General features: G+C 39.2%; 1 protein-coding gene across 9 annotated transcripts in view; it reads right to left on the bottom strand.

Annotated features, from left to right (window-relative positions):
• Nucleotides 1-15,154, bottom strand: part of NTRK2 (neurotrophic receptor tyrosine kinase 2) — a 319,040-nt gene that overhangs the window by 247,069 nt on the left and 56,817 nt on the right. For 8 of the 9 annotated variants that reach the window (XM_039875642.1, XM_039875641.1, XM_039875639.1 and 5 more), the window contains 2 exons: nucleotides 4,339-4,374; nucleotides 1,500-1,600 (listed from right to left, as the gene is read on the bottom strand). In XM_039875642.1, the coding sequence (XP_039731576.1) occupies nucleotides 1,500-1,600; nucleotides 4,339-4,374 (137 nt within the window). The remainder of the gene's footprint in view (nucleotides 1-1,499; nucleotides 1,601-4,338; nucleotides 4,375-15,154) is intronic. The other variant, XM_039875643.1, reaches the window with a different exon arrangement.

Here is a 15,154-nt window from a genome sequence, read left to right on the forward strand (position 1 = left end):
CTATTGAGAAGACTCTGAGAATTATTTGTATTTTAAAAGGGTCACTCAGGCTGCTATGTGGAGACAGGCGAGAAGATAACAGAGTAGAAGAGGGGGACAGGGTAGAAGGCTGTGGCAGTCATTCAAGAATAAGCAACTGTGACAAAATCTCTGTAAAGGGTCAGATAGTAAATATTTCTAGCTTTGCAGGTGATACAACCTTTGCTGCATCTACTCCATCTTTCATCGTAGCACAAAAGTAGCCACAGACAATATGTAAATGGCTGTGACTACGTTCCGATAAAACTTTATTTATGAACATTGACATCTGAATTTCATAAAGTTTCACAAATCCTTCTTTTGATTTTTTTTCAAACTACTTAAAAATGTGAAAACTATTCTTAGCCTGCAGACCTCACAGAAACAGGTAATGAGCCAGACTTGGCCTGCATGGGCCTTATTTTTCCAACTCCTGGGTTAGCCTGCAGCTGTGGCAGTAGAAGTAGAAAGATGTAAATGGATTTGGAATTTATAAAGAGGCAGAGTTAACAGGACATGCAACTGGGCACACACGACAAGTGAGGAAAGATAAAAATGGAGGAAGCCTGCTGGGTTTTTACCTGAGCAGCTGACAGACCACCCTGCCACAGAATCCTAAAGCCATGTGATCCTGGGGCTCTCACAAGCCCCTTTCGATGCCTCCTCACTGCACAATAAATCTAACCACCTGTCACTGTATTTCAAAACCTCATGACCTGGCACAACTAACTTCTCCAACCTTGCCTCCAACTGCCACCTTTCACATACCTTACCTTCCAATCAAGACTGTTTTCTAACCTCCAAGCTCTTGTTCACACACCTAAAACCCCTTCCTTTCTGTTCCTCTATGTCCAAATCCCAAGCATCCTGAACACACCATGGAAAATGCCACCTGTCCCACAAAGACTCCTCTTCCTCTCCCGACAGGAAGAAACAGAGCACCTGCCCTTCTATTTCTTTCTCTCAAATGCCTTGCTCAGCCTTCATTTGTATTTTAGGCGCTGGTATTCACATCTCAGGTCTCCGACTGAGCTATAAACTCCAAAAAAAAAAAATGGACCTGAGTTTCATTCATATTTTTATCGGCTCCCACATCATAGCTTTATATTTGATGGGCACTGACAATTGTATTAAAATATTTAAGGAGGCAAGTGTGAAGGTGTGTAAGACAGGAATAATTATACATGTGCCTGAATAAGAAAACTGGTTTCTTGCTCTTCTACCAATAACTTTTAAAAGGAGAGATATTTAAAACAAGAACCACTAGCAATAAGTCAGAGGCTATACAGCTGCCTTTATCACTCCTCTTAAACCTTTCTTTTAATTCCTCCAAACTTCAGTGCCCAATTTGCATCCCGAACATCTGAACAATAAAAATGTCTCGCTGAAAGACTTGCATTGAAGCAGCTCCATTTCTTTCAATACTTGGGAATCCAAAATGCTCAGAACCGACCTAGGAAACAACTCTTTATTCCACTTACCGAGAGATGTTCTCGACCAGCTTTGTCAGCAACATCTGTGGAAGCGATTTCGTTACTTCTGTTTGTTGTGTCGCCGATGTCATTCGCTGCAGTCCCATAATCTAAAGGTGGAGAAAGAGGAAAAAGAAGGAACCAATGAAGTTGTCATTAGGCTGCCAAAAACCACAAGGCCACAGAGCGACCCAGAACAAAGACAGACAAATCACAAGATTCCCAAACCACTGACAGCCTAGCTGGGGAGGAACAGGACCCAGCTGTTGGGTTAAATCTATTGTAGTATTGGAGTTGTACAGTGCCAAAACGGTACTCAACTCAAATCTTTACATCACTGTTTTGTTGGTCAAATTCTAAACCAGGTTTAGGGTTTCTCTTGGCACGTAAGGAAATATCCCTTTTTTGATGAGGAATTTAATATAAATACAAAAGAGAATCGACCATCCAAGAATCACAGATTTATAGACCTGGAAGGGTCTAACCACCAGTTTTACAGAAGACTATCAGCTGAGGAGAGTTAATTGACTAGTCTAAGGTCAACTGGCAAAAAGGTGGCAGAGCCTAAACATGAACCAGACTGAAAATCAGCAGCACCAATCGCAGGGCAGATGCATCTTATTTGGGTAAGAGGCAGCCTCTCAACATGGAATGTGGAATCAGCACTGATAGGGAACTTGGGTCCACATATAAACTTTTTGAAGAGTTCTGAATCACCGATATTTGTTTCAGAATTAACTGACAGGGACTTGTACCAACACAGCATTTAGAATTGTACAAATATGTTCTCATATCACTGTATTTCAAATGGATCAAGATGAAAATTAATGACTGATTTCTTGTGAGCAAAATTTTTATTAAATTTACTTATAAAAGTCATAAAAATTTTGTTAAACTTATTGTAGACAATGTTGTATATAAATGTTCTGTATTTTTATTCTAAATAGATATGGTGCCTTCAATTTGCATCCTGAACAAACAACTTCATTAAGTCAGCCCCAGTTAAACTTCTCTCAGTAGAATTATCATGCAAGCCTCAGGATAACCAATTTAAATTATATTTTCATTAGCATAGCATTCCTTTGAATGTGAATGAAAAGTAACAAAAAGTATCTATTTTCTACTTGTTTGCCACTTTATTATTAACTCCAAAACTAAATTTTCACCATTTCCATTTTGAATATATTAAAACAATTTCAATCAAACACTAAGAGATATCATTTACTTGCTTATTTTCCTTCGTATCATAATCAGACACTCATGCAAAATTAAATCATTAAAGCATCTATAGTTTAATAGCATGACATCTTGACCCAAAAACCTAAAGTGGGATCTGAGGCCAAAGGAAACATGACATTAAGTCTTGAAGTTATTGGAAAGGAGTCCGAAACATAATTTTAAATTGTAAAATCACAATTCAAACATACTTCTCTGTGATACAATTTGAGATACTCTTCCTTTAAACCTTTCTCTGTGATACAATTTGAGATACTCTCTGTGATACGATTTGAGATACTCTTCCTTTAAACCTTCTTTTATTTGTCTTAATATTAAGACAAATAAAAAAATATATACAAATCATATGCACAAAACCTTCTAAACCACAGCTTGAAGGAAATATAGCTTAACATGTATAAAGCCAGTAAAGACAATATAATTCCCCAGTTAAAACTAGCTCAAATTAAATATACACATATAATAAACATATAAACACAGGATCATTTTATAGAAAAAAGAAAATGGCAATGTGTATACAAAATATAAAATTAAAGAACAGAATGTTTTATAAAATAAATGTATAAATATAACATTTAAACCAATCTAATTTTTAATGAATCTTAAATTTCAAGCCAAGTGTTAAAATTTATCCTGCCATTTCCCCAAACAGAGGCCTCCTGGTCATGAAGGTGGTTTGAAAATCCATTAAAGATGGATTTTCACACCTATTAAAAAATCCCTGGCTTCAATTAAAATAGCGAAGCATAGATGAGATATTCAGTTAGAAGCTAATATAGTGGACCATTTCGTTTCTTCCCTTCCACATTCCTAAGGGAACCCCATTTTATTCAAGGAGTTCGAGCACATCCTCTGAGGAAACTAATTTAATCTCTAATGGAGTTCTAGTTAGTCAAGGGTTAATCCATCCTGCTTATCAATAATGGAGGCAAGAATGGATCATGGGGTCCTGAATCAGATACAAGGAGGGCCAAGTGGGGGTTACTGGAAAAGTTCTCTTTTTTACAGAACTCTTTCGGAAGCTCTTCCCTTTCCCTCAGCGATATGAACAATATCCTCTCTAAGGGGCCTCATCTAATAACCAGAAGGGTAGCCAGGCTTCAGGGAAGCCAGTGCAATGGGAAGGGGAGGGTAAAGATGAAAAAACCTGGGTCCCTGATGACATGGTTGAGCTGCTGGTTTAACCCACCCTAAAACATGTCCTATCTTTGAGGTTCCTGTCTGCGAGCCAAAGTTCCTTATTATATAAGAAACATGATTTTGAATTGAGTTTACCGTCATAACTAGAAACTGATACACCTCCCTTTTCTTGGTAGCCATGGCTTTTAAACAGGTAATTAGTTCCCAATTATAGAAACAAGTTGTGTGTTACAGCAGAATGGATTTACTACTTCCAAGAACAGAGCACAAGAGAGAAAATGCTATTTACAGGCACCATAAACATCAAGGGAAAATTGCCATCAATATTGAATGATTTTTGAAATATTATTTTGGCCTATGTAATACTTGAAATGTATATTTAACTGAGCTTAAAGCTGTTCTTTTAGTTGATTTATTTCATTTTACACAAACATTTTAAAAGAATATAAAATAAAGACAACATGATAGCTACCTTCATAAATTACCTCAGGATAATTTGGGTCTGTACCTAAAAAGCAAAACAAAGCAAAGATTTGTAAGTACGCATTCAGAGTTTAAAAAAATACTAACTTATACCCACTAAAATGAGCTAAATATATATTGAAGATTTTATAACTGGACAGATTGTTTTATAGGACAAGTAAATAAAACCTGAAATTCTCCATTTGCTTCATGTTAACTCTACTCCCTTCCCCAGTCTATAACTTCCACCCCTCTCAAAAAGAATAAACAGGAATCACAAATCAATTTAGCTGGAAAAACCACAGCAATCAATGAATTTCTTTTACTGTTTCAATTATACGGTTGGCCAGGTTAATCACAATTTTGGTATTTTTATCCCAGAGGCAGATCATTTCTGTACCACTTTTGTTATTCTCTGATGATTTGGGGTTACTTTCACACTATGTTTTGGCAAGTCCATTTGCATTCATGAACATGTTATTAACCAGCCTGTATAATGATATCTAAAGCACAAGTTTGCTCTCTTCTTGGTCTTAGGGAGGTTGCCAAGGCTGAATAAACCTTTTTTTTTTCTTTTGGCCTAACACAATACAGAAAAATAAGTGTACTTACTCTATTGAAATTGTTGACAAGAGATTATAAATTAATATGTCAGAGAGAATGCAAAATTATACCCATTTAATTTTTTTGGATGGCTGTATTCACCAAGACAATCAGAATATTCTGTTTTAAAATGTTCCATCAGAATTTGTAAAAACATTTTTAAGTTTTTTTTTTTAAGTCACAACAAGAACTGGTGACAAAAATATTTCCTACTTATTCTCCATTCAGAACTAGCTGAGTCTCTATATGAAAGCCTACTTGGAAATAAAATTAAACTTTGATGTAACATTTTAGTGATTACAAAATGAATTTCCAAAGCTATTTCCTCCACTTTTAGTCTTCACTTACCATGTGAAAAAGTAAAACTTGCAAACCATAAAGCTTACTCAGTTCTCATTTCACTTCTGAACCTTTAGCCCAAAAAAAAATACTATTTAAAATAAAGTGATAGTTGAGCCACTTTTCTATTCCTGTATTCCTTAGTGAATAATTAAGGTTAGTCTAAATGAAGAATCAAATAAAAGTGGCCTGATGTTCAAGTTAGAAGTTTAACACAGTTCAACTAGAAGAACATCATTTTAGCAGGAGAAAATAATAAGTAGGTGGTTGTGCACTTAGATTCAGAGATGCTGCATACTTCTGTGCAGTTAGTGCTTTGTACAACTCTGTGGGGTGCCATTCAGACTGCAGTCTATGTGAAAGGCATCACCTGATATTGTGCAGTGCACAACCTGTGCAGCCACATGTGATGGCCCTGTATCAATTCGTGCAGTCATTGATTCCTGCAAATTTCAATTTTATTTTGAGTTTTATCATCTCAATCATCATTTCAAAGTAGTTTTTACAATATATCAATATGTAGTATCTGAATTATCTGTAGCTGATATAACATTCCAGAGGAGGGCCTTGCAGGCTGCCTTTCAGTTTGAGAGGAAATTCAGTGAATAAAGCAGCAGGAAATCCCAATGGCAGCTCTGGTGATATCATTTGCAGGATACCCACCCATCTGCTGAAGTTCTTTCATTTGCAAAGTGCATGGACCAAATAGTATCCCCTCATTGTGAGGATTTTTTAGCCCTGCTGAAGAAAAGGTTCTATAACCCCAAGTGAGCAAATCATTCTTTTAACTGCTCAATAATCCATGACTTTAAAAGATCCTATTCTGGTGTCCTTCCTATTGTGCCCTCAACATACAGTCTGAATCTGCAAGGCTACCTGCCCACCAGAGTCCATCTTCACTTCTAGACCTCATTCCAAGTGCCCAGGACCCAGAATTCCTTTCCCACAGGCCCCAAACACACTTTTGAGGACTGGCCAGCCTTTCCTTTACATCTGTCAGCCCATGGGTGGTGACACCACGAGTATGAGCACCCTCTGGCTCAAGATCCAAGGCAGAGGCGAGGACTGAGCCAAGACAAATGATGGGGCATCCACATGCACATTCATTACTCCTCACATACTTCTCACTATATAGTCAGAGGCATAGGGTACTGGCCATGGATAGGAACCAGCTCTACCAAAACCAGTAGGTTCCAGCCTAGAACTTTAAGAGTCTGAGAATTCAATCTTCAAACTTAGCTTCCGGGTCATTATAAACATATATTTGGAGGAGGATAGCACCCATTTTATTTAACAAGATGTTAACTTGATTTATATTTTTTAAGTGTTTAGATATAAGTGTGAGGACGTTCATTTGTACTAGGATGACCCTCCATCCCAATTGCCTGAGACTGAGGGGATTCCTGAGGTATTGGACTTGAAGTTTTAAAACTGGGACTAGTCAGTCACCCTGTTTTGTTCTCATGCACTCTGAGATCCCCAGTCACCATCGCTTTTATTCTATAAGAAAGTAAGAAGGCTCTGGTGAGAATTCGGAGCCAGATTTGTCTAAGCCACACACTGAAAGGGTCTCAGTGGAAATGACTGACAGACAGGTATAATCAGCCTCATCACAGAAAGGGACCACCCAAACACACTCCTCATAAAGCCTCCAAGAAGATTCAAAACATCGAATTAATTCAATGTAGCAAAAGTCAGGTATAGGAAAATGGGATTTGGGGTAGAATGAAAAGTAAACAGGTTCGTGCATAATCTGTAAAACAGGTTATTTTCCAGATTTATGATTCATATCAGTGCATGCCTTTTCTACCAAGCTTACTAGCAAAAGCAATTAGATCACATCTAAACTCTCTGAAAAGCACTATACTTTCCTAACTTCATTTTCCCACATGTATGAGATGTATTGTCACTTTACTTTTATTGTCAGGAATAGCCAAATTTAGTGAAAGATTATGAAACTCGCAGAAAAACAATGTAGGAGGAACAGTGATTTTTTTCCCTCCCTAGCATACTGTACTATGTCTGATGAGGGCCTACTCACCACAATAAAGAAATGCCTCTTCGTGTACCAAGATTTGGGAAGCCTGGCACTTGGGAGGGTACACAGACAGAGTTTATAAAAAAACAAGGGTTACATTACTCGAGCTGACCCCAGCTCATCAAGCACAGTATTTTGCTTCTAGCAACTTCTCAGGCAAGCAAACCTCCCATGGCATTTACACTCCAATAGTGAGATAATTATTATCATCATTTTAAATGCAGACACTGGAAAAAAATCACCACTTCCTTTTTAGATTTCTGGCAATGGTCAAGTTTTGAAAATAGACTGCCATTTTTAAGTCTGGTTCCTTTTATTTAGTTTAAATATGTTCATTAGATATTGTTATATACTAAAAGGTAGACACTGCTGTTGGAGATATTCAAGACAAAAAGGTGACTGAGGAAAGGCAAATACTAGCTCTGAGGGAAAAAGCCAATGGAAAGAGAATGACTGAAAGATAAATGAGTAGCATCTGATGAGTAATACACTTGTAGTGGGGATTTGAGAAGGGTTATGCTTCCTTGAACACTATCCTAGTCGCTCTCATCAGGTAAGAAATATCAAATCTAGGCAGCAGGAGGTGGCATCAAGCCCTAAAGCTTCAGTCAAGAATCTCCATAAGAGAAAATGGGAATTCCATCAACCCACTGCATTCCAAACAGGAAGCAGACCATTTTCTCCCTCCACAGCCCACTCAAGTGCAGAAGCTACAACTCTTTGCCAACCCAAAGAAGATGCACGCCAAGCAGAAATGTCTATTTTCTGCAAAGTTTGTTGAGCGTCTCCAAGTGCTACACCAGTTGCACTTTGTTGTTGACCTAAGGTCTGTTGTCTGGAACTATGGGAAGAGGACTAAGAGTTTCAGAGAGCAGCCTGAAGCACTACCGGTGAAAAAAACAATGACGACCTTATCACGGCCTCATGTGCACTCATGATAAAGCTCCGTACTAAATGAGCGATGTCTACACCTCCAAGAGAGAGGCATTTAAGCTTCTAAACACAGATGATAAATTCACTCCCCCCCCCCAAAACAACACCAAAGCAAAGCACTTCACCATCTTCTTAATTCCATGCCAAATGACTTAAATGAGAGTTTTTTTCACTTCCTTCTTCTAATCTCAGTTATGGCCTACAAGCACATCTTATGACTTCATGTAAATCTTCATGAGTAAAACTTTTTATCTGCAAGGTTATACAATTATAGGAAACACATTTGTAGGACTTTTTTTTTTAATTGTGGGAAAATCGGTAGTCTGACAGTAGGGTTCATTTTGCATTCTGCTGCAGAGATAAAAATAATGGTGGAGGCCAGAAGACACATCTGTTTCCCTCCTTTAAGCTTTTAGTCTCATTCTAATGCCTTAAAAAAAAAAAAAAAAAAAAGACTTTTCTTTCAATTCTATTTTTAGGCTCTCTTTAGTGCGATCTTGAAAAATATTTCAAAGACTCCCATATGATAAAGCCATAGCAAAAGGTTTGCTCTTTTCAAATAAACTGTCTTTTGTCAATAGTGTTTCTAACTCATGGCGGTCCATCTTTTGATTCCCAGGTCCTTCTCTTCCCTTTCTGAATGGCTGCCTGAACTGAGAACCTAAAAACACTGGGGGTTCAGACGCTGGGTTCCTGGCTGAATCACTAATGTGCTACGTAGCATGGGGAGTCTCTTCACTTTTTCTGTACCAAAGGAGACTTCCATGAGACAAGAGAGGATAATAGCATTGGCTTTGGCAACTCCTCAGGAGCTTCGGGAAGCATAATTAATTAACATTAGTACTCTTGAGACATAAAGAGCTATTTAAGTATAAATCTTAATTATCATGATTATTATGAGTCTATGGCCGAACAAGACTCTTCACAGTTATTTAAAACAGAAAAGCAGGTGGAATTTTCTTTCCTTTCTTCTCCCAGGATAAGAAATGGGTCCTGACAAATGTCTTAAGGGGCAAGTACTGGGGGAGTTTCTAGTTCCTCAGTGTGTGACATTTGGAAGAATTTCCTTTCTCTACATTCTTTGGCCTAAGTACACCAAATCTAAATCTGCCAGTTTGAGGGCAATTCTAAGCACTGCAGAGAGCTCTAGTTCATCCAGACGTCATGAATCTGATGGTAAAATGGCACGAATGAGAAGCTGTGGGGAAAACTCTTCCAGTATTTATAGTTTGTTCCTGACGCGAATTTTGCATAGAAGACAACTGCTCCCGAATTAGGAAGCATAAGTCACTAACTCCCACTGCTTGTGTGAATGAGCATTCTTGAGCTGTGACATTCTTCCTGAATGAGTGGGCCATAGAGACACTCTTTATGTACTGCCTAAAGAATGGAAAGCTTTAAACCATGGATATTTTTTCATCTAGTGCTCTGGCGAGGTTTGTTCCAAGACTAAACTATTAGTCACTCGGGTAATGGTTTCTACAGGAAAATTTACTCTTAAACAATCAACGTGTTCACGTTCATAGAAATATCTGGCCAAGAAAATTCTTGAAAGCGCTATCTGATTAAAAGATACTAACCAAGGCTCCAGGTTTCTCCCTCATGGTACTCACGAGCAATCTCTCTGCCATTAATTTCTGCTTTAAATTCTGCTTTTAAAAAACATCCTCACCACTTCTAATCTCCACTCGGCCTCCATACACACTTTTGTGTTCATGAAGATGATTTTTCTATATGTAGGACTGAATTCCAATGACAGCCACAGAGCGGATCAATTTCATCTCAGACAAGTCTTACTTTTGGCCTGTAAGCTAAATAGGATACAGAAGAATCTTGGGGAAAGTCTCAGGTAAACCCATGCTTTCTATGAGTATGCCTGTACTACTACCTCTACTTTTTATTCACTCTCCCAAGCTTCTTTAAGTCACTTATTGAATTTATCTTACTTTTTGCTAACCTCAACTAGAGTGCATCTCGGTGCACCAACTATTCCCTATTTTTATCATTATAACTATTGATATCCTTGAGGAGTCAATGTGGTCATTTTGGTGGATGTCTGACCAGTTCTTCCATTGGCTTCCCCTGGATTCTGCAGGGCAAAACTATCCTCACTACTCAGTGTGGTCAAGGGCTTGCAGCATCAGCATCATCTGAAAGCTAATTAGAAATGCATGATCTTAGGCCTTTTTCCAGACCCATGGAATCAGAATCTGCATTTAACAGGATCCCCAGGAGATCCCTATGCTCATTAAAGTTCGAGAAGCTCTGGTTTATAACTCTATGAGAAGTCTAACCAAAAGCGAAAGGCCCCAGTGGACATAAAGGATGGCAATTTTACAATAGAACTTAAAGCAAATCTAAAAAAAAAAGCTAGATATGCAAATACTGAAGCGGTGGGTACTCTCTGGCAGTGGCTACACAAAATAGTAGGGGTAAGGGCAGGAAATGTCTTTTGTCCCCAGTGGCATACCTCTGGGCCCTGTCGCAAATGGGGAGAGGAGGGAGAAAGAGCTTAGACATCAGAGAGGGCTTATATTTCCCGACCCTCTCTAGAAATCAAACTTTAACTTAGTTTTCCCCTTAAAAGTCCAAGTCTAGAAGGTTCCCATAGTCAAGCAGCAGAGCTCCAAGGTTCTCTCCTCTGGGCCAGCCCAGACTTCTGGGTAAGGGAGGACAAGGCCAGTGTTGGCGGAAAGGCCATTCTGAGCAGAAAATTTTCTCCTAATGGTTACATAGCACAAATGTAAAGGGAGGTGGGAAATGGGTTCCTTCGTTATTATTCTCTCGGTGTCTACCTCCATCGAGGGAAACACAGCAGAATTCACAAAATAAGCTGCCTAAGAGCTGGATCTATGTCCTTTGAAATGTCTGATTCACACTGGACTTTGAGAGGTCCCAGAAAGGAGAGAACAAGGAAGGACTTAGAAGTTTCTTTGGGGAAAAGTGTTGTCCTCGCCACTAACGCACCATGGGGCTTCCATGGCACCACTCTGAAAACTTGAATTTGTTCCCTGCAGGCAGAAGGTTTGGCAGACAAGTGCCTGACTCCTGCCAGAGAAGGCTAAAGCAACCTGCGGTGGCACAATGCAGGTGGCATTTGGGTGCTACCTGTATACCCAGAGGTGGCAAGACAGAGATCATGAGGGCTCCCCCTGTGGATCAGATGTAGGCAGCACAGGAGAAAGTCAGTGTGGGGAGTCTTAGGTCCTGACAACAGGCCCCTTTGGAGGAGCAGAGGAGTCCCAAAAACACAAAGCTGCATCTGGGGTGCTGAGGAAGGAGTTGCTTCCACCAGCTGCAGTAGAGTTGTGTCCTGTCATGGGCACTGCAAGAAAGGGGACTGCAGAGAGCAGAATCTCCAAAGAACCCGTAACGGGTTCAGCCCTGAACATGCCCAGGTCCCAAGAGACAAAGGCACCAGGAAAAATACTTCCTTTCCATCTGTCCCCCATGCCCAACCCCTTTGGGACAGCAGAGAGGCTGAAACCTCATTAGCAAGCTCCAGCCCCTACCCCATGCAGCCAGCCTGAACTGAGAGAGGAGAGGAGAATGGCCCTTAAAGCAAGCCTAGAGTTTTGATTTCTAATTTTGACAGGACATACTATTTCTAGACCAAGGTTTTGTCTACAACCTAAAGTGACCAAAGGATTGTCTGTTACTCAATAAAGAGCGGAAAAATCCTACTTGGGTCAGAGCTCTTATCCAGACGAGCGACTCTCACCCTTATTTGCACACTGGAGTCCCTGGGGAATCTTAAAAACAAAAAATGCCAAAGTCTAAGCCTCTTCGGGAGTCACTGAATCAGAATTGCTGGAGGTGGGCCCCAGGAATGTGTATCAAAAATGAAATGATAAAATAATAGTTTAAAATCCCCATTTGATTCTAATGTGCACCAAAGAGCCAGACACTACTGTTCCTGGTACCAGAGAAGATTATTCACTCCTGTGAATAAATTTTAAAGGGACAATGAAAAAACAAAATGAAATAAAATAGTTTGTCATAAGCAGTGCTCATCAGTGTGCTAGAAGGATGAACACTACCACTCTCTAGATTTCATTTTGAAGCCAAAAGTGAGGTTTTTGTGCTTTAAACATAACCCCAAACTGAACCAAGCTGAGTTCAGTTCCAAATATGGGATCAAAATGATCAATCTAGTGTTTGAAGTTTGGAAAAAGCTTTCCTCCGTTTCTCGGTTACTAGCCGGGCTGCCAATGATTGACAGATGGGAAAGCACTTGCTCAGTATCCGGGGTCCTGCTGGCATCTAAATAGCTGATAACATCTATCCTTTCCCTGAACACCCCACCTGGGTCTAGTGTAAGAGTTTGCAAAGTCCCAGCACTCTGTAAAGACATTCTATGGGGCTCTTATTGCCCACTTCACACCCTGTGCGGCACCCTTCTGGCCTATCTGATGCTGGCTCGCAGACTCTGCCCCACCCCTCCTCCAAGAAGAAAGCAGAGTGTCCACCACCACGCCCAGTATCTCCATGCCATGCAGTATTAAAGGCAATTAGGACTATCACTATGTCCAACCAGTCCATCTTCTTCCACACTCAGCCATTTCTGTTTAAGGGGCTTTTTGTTTATTTGTTTTTATTTGTTTTAATTTCCTTCAACACTTTTCATTCTCTAGCTCCAAAGAGAGAGTGAATTCCTAAACAAGGAGACCATCCCATGGAAATCTCAGTTCCAAGCTGAATGAAGAACACACACTCTCAGGACAGCAGAGCTGCCATTTTAACTCTTCTGACTTTGTATGGTAATCTAAACTGGCTTAGCTGTGATCCCAGGCTGCCTCCTTCCTTGTAAGCCAGGAAACTCACAACAAAAAAAAGATCTCAACAAAACAACTGGTAAAAATATAGCCGAAACTTTTTATCAGAAAGATTTGTGAGACTAAACTTTTTCATCAATTATTATATGATGACAGCAAAAATACGAAATGAATATAAACCCAAACTTGACCTGTTGTCCTCAACTTGGAATGTACCTTTAGACTAGCAGGGTACTGATATATATATATTTGCTATTTGTTTATTTTTCTTTAGTTTTGAAGGGTGGGTAAGAAGGAAAGGAATCAATTCTAAGAAAGGCCATTATCTGTATGCTATGGCCACAAATCTCGTAAATACCCACAAAGATTGTATCACACAAGCCAAGTGAGGTCAAGCTCTAATTGGTCACACTGGTTTATGGCCCACAAGGGCCATTTATATCCCCTATCATTCTGGGCCAAGTCCCTTTCATTTCCACTATCATTTATTACTCCTTGATAGCTGGTCCTTGAGTAAATACTTAAAGAGAAAAAACAAAATCAGTCTTTTCTAAAAGCAGATGTTCATATTTTAAAGACCTGACTAAACTAATAAATGAACAAGAAGAGGGAAGGAAAGGAGAGCAAAGCCCATCTTTATAAAATTGAGCTTAATTTTTATTTTTAATAAATAAATGATTATTTCTTTGAAAGAGAATATTTGAGAGACTTCAAGTTATTCTTAAGCCAGAAAACATTTCTTTCCTATCACTAAGTTAAACCAACAGAAATGACTGATAAAAATGAGGCCACATGGATAAGAGGAGTTAAGCTCTACCGAATACTGGCACCATAGAGAGATGTTCAAAACAAAATACATCAAAATCCTACCTAAAATAGAAGCTCCTGGCTTTACATGGACAGAACTGTGCATATATCAAAGAACACAGACCACTTCTAAAACTTTTAAATGCCTGACCTTCATCTTGAATCAAATTCACCTCCAACAGTTTCAAAAGGCAGTTGGCAAAATTCAAATAAAGTCTGAAGTTTAGCTAACAGTAATGTACCAATGTCAGTTTGAGTTTTGACAAATGTACTGCAGTAACGCAAGATGTTAACAATAGTTAAAACTGGGTGCAAGGTAGCTGGAAACTCTGTCTTTGCAACTTTTCTGTAAACCTAAAATTATTCGCAAATAAAAAGTTCACTTAAAAATTAGCAAAAAGCAGTTGTCCCAAAGCAGAGTTTCTGGATTTAACTATGAAACTGTATTCCTCCAAATATGCAGGGAAAAAAACACAGAAATCTAGAGATTTACTACAGCAAATGTAGCCAAGCAGCTAAACTCGAGAGGAAGATCGAATGGGAAAGACAACTGCCAGGGGTCCCTGGGTAAGGTGTCCAAACACAGCTTGTTTTACATGCTCCTGAAAGGCTGTTTGTAAATCAAATTTATATAATTCAAATCACATTTTGAACATGCTAATGAAACTTGTATATTTAAATAGCTGTTTAATAAATACCAGGATAATGGGAAAGCTTATTATGTAGCGAGAATAATGGCATTCCCATTTACTGTTCGGTGAAGGTAGCTTTTCATGCATCGCCTCTGACCGTGGGGCTGCCCTGTGAGCCAGTCAAGAATGTGCTGCCCAAGCAACCCATGCCTCATAGGCCTCCAAGTTTCTATTTTCCCTTCCCTCTGCCAAGCGATCTTTGTGTGGCTTTGATTAACTCAGAGTGATTACGGTAAGAAATTCAATTCATGTACAAGTTCCAATATCCAAACACAAGCCTTGGCCTCCTCAATGGCAACAGCCATTGGGCAACAAGACCAAGCAAGTAAGAATACTCCACCGAACAACAGTTATCTGAAGCAGGAAAATGCGTGATAATCGTCCTTGCCGTTACTGGAGCTTACACTATAATTCTCCTGCTGACCACAGGATGGACTCTTGATGCCAGCCATCATTTTCCTAACCAAAACCACTGGTCAGATGAGAACTATTACCAGTCCTAGAAAAACAATTCAGGATCTGATTTTTAAAAAAGAAAGGAAGAAAGAAAAGAAAAGAAGAAGAAAATAAAAGAAAAGAAGAAAGAAAAGAAAGGAAGAAAGGAAGGAAGGAAAGAAGGAAGGAAGGAAAGAAGGAAGG

Source organism: Pteropus medius, unplaced genomic scaffold (assembly GCF_902729225.1).
Source record: "Pteropus medius unplaced genomic scaffold, Ma_sr-lr_union100, whole genome shotgun sequence".
Lineage (NCBI taxonomy): Eukaryota > Metazoa > Chordata > Mammalia > Chiroptera > Pteropodidae > Pteropus > Pteropus medius.